This window comes from Pecten maximus, chromosome 11, assembly GCF_902652985.1.
Source record: "Pecten maximus chromosome 11, xPecMax1.1, whole genome shotgun sequence".
NCBI classification, from domain to species: domain Eukaryota; kingdom Metazoa; phylum Mollusca; class Bivalvia; order Pectinida; family Pectinidae; genus Pecten; species Pecten maximus.
In genome coordinates, this window is record NC_047025.1 from 29,368,524 (window position 1) to 29,378,206 (window position 9,683).

Below are 9,683 nucleotides of genomic sequence, written 5' to 3' on the forward strand. Positions count from 1 at the left end.
ATTTACTTTGTTCCAGTGAGCTAAAAATCACATGGCCATTATTTGTCAGCATACTACTGTCACCTATGAGATGTAGTAGATCAATGAAGAATATTGTCAATCCAAACAGGTTGTTTAAATAGTCCAGAAAAGCATGCGACAAAATAAGTAATACTGGTACCATACAGGTTGTACATTGTAGTGAAAAAAATACAACTAAAACATCAATTGAAATGAGAAGTTTTAATAAATTCTACCACAAGCAAAGATGTTTTAATAGAAACAGCAAATGTACAACAATAAATGGTATAATAAATTATCTGAATAATAAATTAATTGCATTTCCAGTATAGAAAATTGCCCAAATCCGCCAAGTTATTATTTTTTTTCAAAAAATAAAAGAAAACCTAAAAATATTCAACAAAGAACTGAATAATACTGGGTTATAACAGTTATGTTTAAATATATGGTCAATTCATCAATATAGCTAGATCACATTTTTATGCAAGTTATTGGACAATGTCAGCTGCCCAAAAAAACACGAATTATACATCCATTGTTACACGCCTGTCAATCCTGCCCTCCCCTGCACTCTGATATGATGTATGGATTATGTACATTATATAATATGTATATTCACTTGGTGGGCTATTCCACTACAGAGTAAGGGGATGACAGGACCAACATGATGAGATTTCAGATGTTGTTTGATTATGCCATCCTTTCAGACCCAGTACTAACTTGATATGATGGACTTGATATAATTCAGGATGACGGCACTGGTGACAAATGCTGGGTTTTTTATGCATAAATCAACAAATTTGTCTACATAAGTTTCCGACACCACTACACAATGAGGCTGCCACTGTTATGGTACTCTACGTGGTTCAGTCTCTGTCAAAGGCACACACTAAGATACTGGGTGGAATGTTCCATGTACGGTGATGCAGTCCCTGTCGTTAAGGACATACACCCTCGGTATGACCACACCCCCTTGCTGAGAGGATAGGCCACTGCCAGAGATTAAGATCATGATACACACACACACATCGTGACATACAAGATACACAAGATGATGAAGTCAAGTGACAAAATTCAGTTATGCACGGTCATCTACACCAGCCTGTGTCATCAGATCAGCTATGTTCTTCTCCAGATCATCAATGCGGTTTCCCATCTCATCAAGTGCAAAGCAGTTAAGGAGTATTAACATTAATAAACATTGCATCTAGTCAAAAGCAGCGAAATGGATTTAAACACCCCAATCATATATATGTTACCAACTTAATTAACTTCTGTATTTCAAAGAGGGTAAGTCAGAATCAAATTATTAAAACAGAATCCAAGTTGATCTAAGACATCTTATAACACATTTGACCATTGTGTCCTTGAAATTGTAAGGTCATTCATTTATCTGAGTTGGTAGTCCTTCATCCCAGTATGCTACCACTAACCCAATATCATGACTATTGGTCTCCAGTTAAAATCACAAGTCAATTTAAATATTTATCACTGTGACATTGGAAGTGGGTAAAGGTCATTCATTTAACAAAACTATATTTAACCATGTCAAAAAGCTACTACCTGGACATAACAATGAACTTGGACTTACTGATATTTTTTGAAACGATAAAGTATTCAAAAAGCTACTGCTTGGCCGTATATATTCTTCAAAGATATTTATGAGTGATTTGATGCATATAACCCCATGACGTTGAAAGTGTGTAAAGGTCAATTAAAGCCCAAATAGCTCTTTCTAGCATGTATAGTACAAAAGGATATTCCTTGTGATCACTTGGTCCGACATGTTCTGGAATTTGTCCTGCATCTGTTGCAGAAGAGTCTGTACCTGTAACAAGAATGAAGATATATACATAATTACCTGTACTATAATCATTATAATTACAGGTGTGTATATATTCTGAAGGAGAAAACTGTTACAACTTGTGTTAAATATACATCTGATTAGTATGATACTAGTGGTGAAATGGTATACATGTATGTACTTTAATTATGCAAAAGCTAGATAATCAACTTCTGTAGTTGATACTAATTATCACTTACAATGTCCAGCATTAAATGAAGGCAGATAAAGAAATATGGCCTGAAAAGACTATTCCCATCAACATATAACTCGAAGGAAACCTATGAGGATGCCTTGTTACAGCCACAGTGATACTATTCATTTTGGGGATTATAACAATGATAGATGTACAAGCAAGAAAAACTTTGGTGCCAAGATACAGGTTGCCTTCTCCAAAGATACATTTATAAGCTTAAATCTTCAATGTCAATTGTTTGATAGCAAAGTTAATATGGTTCTATTTTGAAGTGCCCACCCCACCGGGGGCCACCCCCTAATTTGATCCATACAATGTACATGTTTTGTTTTGTTTTTGTACATCATGCTAGCTACAAATCTTAAATAAACTTAATCAAACATTTATACCTAAGTCACTGGGGATTTCTAATGTAAATTATTGATTTTATTTGGGGCTAAGTAAGTTCCTATAATAGTGACTGTGTGTTTGTTACAGTTTATTGATCGATGCATGTTGCTACATGTTACAGCACTATACACCAGATTTCACTTACCATAGCTCCCTAGACATGTACGTATACGTGGTATTTAGTATGTCAACCAATAATACATACTATGTAGGGATACTATGTAGGGCATATACCAGGTATGCAAACAGAAATTTCCAATAACTTTGTGATTTATTACCTGGCAATATAAATTGAAATGTCTATACAGTGAAGAAGCACAGAGTGTTGTAAATTGTCAGTATCAGGTTATACTTCAGCTGAAGTTGTAAATTCGAGCATTTTCACTCTTAAGTATATTTTAACTTGTCAAATTTAATGATTTATAATTTTTACCAGATCTACAGTTATAGTTAATACCTAATTTTTTGTTGTTAAATTCTAATATCATCAAAATATATTTATCTATAACCTGATGTAATTTACACCTATGCAAGTTCTCATGGAGCATCCCCTACATGCTTTAAAAACTTTTTCCAACACCTTTTAATAATACCTAATTTTTTAAGTGGATTGATGGACCGGAGATCTCTCTTGTAAGAGGTTACAGAGGTTGATAGGTATGATATACCTGGTATCTAGAATGGGACATAATGTTTAATTTCTTTATTCTAAAATTACACAGCTTGTGAATACCACATTATAACCAAGGACTTGTATCATCTGGTCCTATTATCGTTTACACCCTATATGCTATATCAGTGCTTCATATCGGTATGTACAGTATAGAGTCAATCGTTCTCCAGGACTTGGGGTACATGGGCATGCCATGCATGTACCGGTATATGTGCCAACTAATATAACCTCCACTTCAGGATCAATAAACTGCTAAAAACTTATCAGTCCTGAACAATCAACTAGAAACAAGTGCATACTAGATCATTGTGATCAACCACCTCCATCACAAAACCAGTTTATTTTAGTCCCGTGCTAAGTTCAGACATGTTCGAATTCAGGAAAAGTAATTTAATAAATTACAGCATACCCAGGTACAGTGTATATACTGTGTTACATATTAATGGATTATTAATGTTTCTGACTGCAGATACTAATTGTGAGGCTCTGTGTTCTAAACAGTGAAAATTTTGCAGACACTACATGTACACTACTACAATCATGTACCTGTAGCCACACGTTCAACAAAATCTTAACCATCCACACGCCATATGTTTAACGATAATACAATAAACATACCTTCCTGTATATGGTACAGCTTTGATGACAATAACCCTTTGTTGTTATTGTCTACACCTATAATGTGTATCTGAATAATTCATACCCCTGCCATACATATATACTGTTTCAGTCTTGGCTGAATGGTTATGGGTACGTGTATATTGATTAGTCAAGCAGAATCTGCTTAGATGTGCATTTTATCCAACATTTATCTAGAGAACTCAGAAATGAAGGAAAATTCTGAATAAATAAAGTTTTCAATTGTAGTGGTGCAGAATTGTCCTGACCTCCAGTCAAAAAATGAGATTTGCTCAACTATAGATCTAGACTAATATATATCACTAACAATTTATAATTTCTGCAAAAGTAGATTTTTTTGTAATATCCTGGAAAATTATGTTGCTTACACTCCAATTTTACAATAATGAATTTTAATTGGTAGCAATAAAAAAAAAAATCTTGTCTGGAATTCAGCTTTTTGATGAGCATTATCTTTCTTTCTTTTTTTGTACCCAGGACAATTCAACTTAACATAAAAGAATTTGGCCCACTTACAATTATATTATCTGAAATTTGATAATACAATATATTTATTTGGGCATAAAATATTTTCAATCAACCAGAGGATTAGATGATTCAGTGCTGATGTTGAAATCAGTTTATATTTTAATGCTCCATTTTACATTTCATGGCTGAAAATCAATATTTCATGAAACCCATGTAACATGATCCAAAGAAATTTAAAGTTTATCTTGATCTTAGCAAGCTTTATAATCATATGTGGCTTGACACATAGATTACATACAACATGTAAGCAGTGGGTTTTAATTTCCCTGGGCATTGTGCTTGTTAAATTGCATTGCCTTTCACAGCTTTCACTTTCTGAAACATTTAACTACACAGCTGTACAAAGAAACAAACTACTTATAAAAGCCAAATCCTAGGCCTCATGTGCAACAAAAGCCCTTTGTTGGTTTTTAAATAAAATTACTGTTTATTCTAACAACAATACAGTGGAGGTTTTCTGCTACATAATAAATATTACTTTGAAACAGTTTTTCAGTACAATCATCAGCTACTAACTTTTCATATAAACAAAAACATAATATTAAGAATGTTAAAATTGTTTTAAAACTGAAGCAAGGCAATTCTGCAAACAAAGCAAAAATAGAATACATTGCAATTGTATAGAAATAAAATAGAATACTATCATGGTACGTACTATATATATATATTCACCTTTCTAACACATGTAAAATGTGAAGTATTACAGTAACTGTTACTGATTAAATTCATCCCTCCTCTAATTATCTCTCGAGAAATTTGCAGAATCATGAGATATTTGCAGAATAAATTTGTTAAGGAGCATGGATTCCATTTGGATTCTATTTCAGATCATGATCAGAGTTTATATTGACAGTCATAACAAAAAGTCTCAATTAGGTTAATTAAGCCAGCTTCGGTTTCCACACATTTGTTCTGTAAGAACAGTAGTAAGAATTATCTAAAAGTTATGGTATTGGTGTCACCAGTAATTGCCAGTGGCCTGTAGGTAGCTGCGATGTCGTAGCTCATGATCATGATGACAAAAATTTTAATGACAGGCGTACGCGTCGTCAGGACGACAGAGCTACAATTGGGTCGACTCATGAAGACCAATGTAGCAACTCTTCTATATGTCGAAATAGTGCAAAAACATAATTATTTCTGTATGATTTGGCCCAACAATTTCCCGCAAACATTGTAGGATACAATACATATTGCAAATATTAAATACATTGAGAAATAACCTAAATGCGACATTATATTATTCATAGTTTTATTTACGTTTTTGGACCTGACTGGTATTGCAAATGCATTACCATAAACCCTTAAAATTGGTATGATATAACAACTTAGTTTAGGACATGCGGTAATGTCGAACATGGCCTATACTAATAAATGTTTGTATTAACCGTAAAAGCGAGAGTATAAGGTAACCTTACTAGCTCAGACTAGCAGGAATTTCCCTTTAGCCCGGTGGCAGGATGTTTGTATTGAGAGTGAATTTAAAGGTCGGTAGTTCGAAGCCCAACACAGGAAGGGCATTTTTCATTACTCCTTATATATTAGCTTCCTATTACAGATTTGGTGCTATTGACCACTCCAAGTAAAACCTATAGGAGATTGAGGGGCTTCCTTGAGCTAAAGAACCTGGGTTGTGGTTGTCTTCAGGGGCAAAGACTTTGTGAAGGAGGGTGTAGTGTAAAAGTAGATAGTATAAGGCCACATAACTAGCTCATGATCAGACTAGCGGGAATTTCCCTTTTGCCTAGCTAGTGATGGGATGTTTGCCTTGAGAGCGAATTCAGATCGCTAGTTCGAAGCCCGACAAAGGCAGGGTATTTTTCATTACTCCTTCCTATTACATTATAAATACAGAATTTGAAATATTGATAACTTTAAGAGCAACGAAGTCTGACAAATATTGCTGAAGTGATTCACTCTGGTGTTGCTACACTGGGGCATATGGAGGCCAATTCATACCCTGCCAGTGCATTAGCTAAAGGCCTGGTATGAATATTCATACTAGCCAGGGTACATCATCTAGTTGTGATGCGACAGATGAGTTTATATATGATACAAGTTATCAGTAAATCAAGCATTATTAGGCCCTTTACAAAAAACTTTCATAATTTTATTGTTTTTTTTTTTTTTAAACATCAAATGATCAGAGACATATATATACAGATATATATGTCTCTGAAATGATGTATGGATTGCAAATACAAAATATAGCTATAACAATCAAATGTTCTCGAACATAATCTATAAACATGTAATTGAAGCTAATTAGTTATTGTATAGACCAATCCATTTCAATATGTTTCTTGTTAGCTAATTAAGAGTTGAAAGATCCGGGTAAAATACTAGTAATACCTATATCAGTATATATATAAGCATATTAAGAAATGTAGGCTTCTATCGCAGGCATGCACGTTACAGTTTTGCATAGCATACAACTGGGTATTATGAATTTCTTATTCTAGGAATATCTTCAGTCAGATCGAACTGATGCAGTTTCGAGGGAAAACAAAGCATGTTTGAACTTGCTATCCAAAACTTCCAGACCTAGCCTACCTTGGCCAGGTAAAATATCTATCATTAGACACAAAACGACGAAAAAAACTTACAAAGGCTGTCAGGTCCTGGATGTTCTTGGGGTCGGCATTGTTTGCCATGTAATCTTTGCCGTAGTCTGCCATACCTTCTCCTTCTTTGGAACTCGATGTTGTTCTGACAGTCAGGCAAGATCTTAACAGGAAGTGATTAACTTTTGATTACAGCGCATGCGTACTGAAAACATGAAGAGGTCCATAAAGGGGGCATCGACTTTGTTACCTGCAGCAGGTAGCCCATGGCGCTATCCAATGGAGTCTTTGAATAATGAACTTTTAGAAATGGCGTGTTTAGTTTATCTCGAGTACGTAACCGTATTGTGAACAACAAGTGTATACATATTAGAAATATATACATCAGATCCCATCTCTACACATGTCGACACAAAATTGCATCACTTGAATTGTTTATAGGGCAATGAGAAGGAGTGTTATACATATACAGTGACACGGAATTGTGTTATGGTATAGGTCCGTTTAGTGCTTGTTGACAGGAGCACGGACTTTTACTAAGTCGGTGACTAGGGTCAACTAAGAAACTAGAATTTTAATATTCTAGAGACAGAGGCCAGTCTCATAGTCATTATCCACATTGGTTTGCTCAGGGATTAGTTACGTGCATTTATATGCATGTACATTAATTACCGTTGTACGTACATATACCATTAAAGGTAATCAAGACCATTTAATACCGACGATTACTATTTTATAGTGTCCCTTCACTGAGTATCCTGTTGCAGACGCTGTCACACAATATTAGCCACACTATGGAGCGCCGTTTTACTATTTATTCCCATTTGGTGATATCACCTATTCAAATGAGTGATATCACCTATTCGAATAGGTGATATCACTTAAGAACTTTTTAAAGTGATATCACCCCTATTCGAATAAGTGATATCACCTATTCGTTTCATTAAGTGATATCACCCATTCGAATAGGTGATATCACTCATTCGAATAGGTGATATCACTTATTGAAACGAATAGGTGATATCACCAATTCGAATATCACTTCATGAAACGAATAGGTGATATCACTCATTCGAATAGGTGATATCACTTATAAAATTTCATAAATGATATCACCTATTCGTATAGGTGGTATCACTTAAGAATATTTTTAAGTGATATCACCTATTCCAATTGGTGATATCACCTATTCGAATGAGTGATATCACCTATTCGAATAAGTGATATCACCTATTCGTTTCATTAAGTGATATCACCTATTCGAATAGGTGATATCACTTATTTGAAAAATGAATTGGTGATATCACCTATTCGAATAGGTGATATCACTGATTGAATAGGTCATATCACTGATCATGGACAGTGTTGTCTGTCGTATTGGACATAGTACATAGCTGATTCCTAAGTAATGTATTTGTGATAACATGACTGTACTCGTCCCTTTATGTTTAGGAACTGCATACACATTGTTATCATTGGTTATAGGAAAAAACAATGTTACGATCTAGGGACCAACAAGTCACTAGAATAGAGATGCCCCATTGGTTTGGTCGTATTCCCAATACGGGCATTAATACGGTGGCTGATTAAGGACATATGAAGATTTGATTTTCCATCTACTAGGGTAGGACCATAAGATAGCTATATTAGGGTTCTATGTTACCAGGTTAAGACCCTAAAAAGCTATATTAAGGTCTTGGGTCACTAAGTTAGGGCCCTACGATAGCTAATACAGGGCCCTAACAAAGCTATGTTAGACCCCTAGGTTACTGATTTTAAAAATCAAAGTACTGTAAGTACTGTAGCGCCACAGTACTGTAAGTACTTTTTTTTTTTTTTTTTTTATGCTCAGATATAGGCTCATAGATATATCTTAATATTATATGTATATAGTCCAACTTCTCATTCATATTTCATTACCATACTTTTACATTTCTCGTTATACAAATCATACAAACGTGGTGTTCATAATTTCATCCTCGAAAGTAATAATCTCTGTCTCTCTCTCTGTCTCTCTCTCTGTCTCTCTCTCTGTGTGTCTCTCTCTCTCTCTGTCTCTGTCTCTCTCTGTCTCTGTCTCTGTCTCTCTCTGTCTCTGTCTCTGTCTCTCTCTGTCTCTTTCTCTGTGTGTGTGTGTCTCTCTCTCTCTCTCTCTCTCTCTCTCTCTCTCTCTCTCTCTCTCTCTCTCTCTCTCTCTCTCTCTCTCTCTCTCCTTCAAACACACACACACACACACACCCTTGCACACACGTACCCTTAAAACAGAAGCAGAAACTCTATACTAACGGCAGCATACTTGCATATACGTGCTGGTTTATACACAGACCCACACAAAAATAGAGAATACTCACAGTAAAAACACCATCACCATCAGTACACACGCAGCGTATATATCACCAATACGCCCTTTTCATGTAAACATAATACTTTCATTTACCCATCTTTACACATAGATCATAGCTTTCTATTTTAGTACATTTTAAGAGCTAATAAGCTCGCAGAGCCATGTTTATCATCATTGCACATTCTCAATTGATTCTTTTAATCATTCTTTTTTATTCGTTTTTTACATGTTACTCGTTTAAATACATTGCTATGCTTTTCAATAATTTTATATCTCTATATCGTTGTAGGAGTAATTTTCTCTCCAGAAAATGTTTGAATAAAGACACAATTGAACAACTGTCTACCCTTCTATTAGAGATGTGGTAGTGTTTATATATTGTATAACCAATCAGGGACATAAGAATGTTAAATTCTTTGTACTTCTTATCAACAATCTTATATCCTATCACGATGTAATACATATTTCTTAGCTGAACATTGTAATTATGTTTTTGTAAAAGATCA

At 34.7% G+C, this 9,683-nt stretch overlaps 1 protein-coding gene across 1 annotated transcript; it reads right to left on the reverse strand.

Moving 5' to 3' along the window:
* Positions 1-209: 209 nt before the first annotated feature.
* LOC117337404 (heat shock factor-binding protein 1-like) lies at positions 210-7,031 on the reverse strand. Its single transcript, XM_033898379.1, has 3 exons — positions 6,876-7,031; positions 1,762-1,828; positions 210-1,164 (listed from the first exon to the last, which is right to left on the reverse strand). Exons 1-3 carry the CDS (start codon positions 6,945-6,947, stop codon positions 1,079-1,081), a joined length of 225 nt encoding a protein of 74 aa, XP_033754270.1. The 5' UTR covers positions 6,948-7,031; the 3' UTR covers positions 210-1,078.
* Between the last annotated feature and the right edge of the window lie 2,652 nt (positions 7,032-9,683).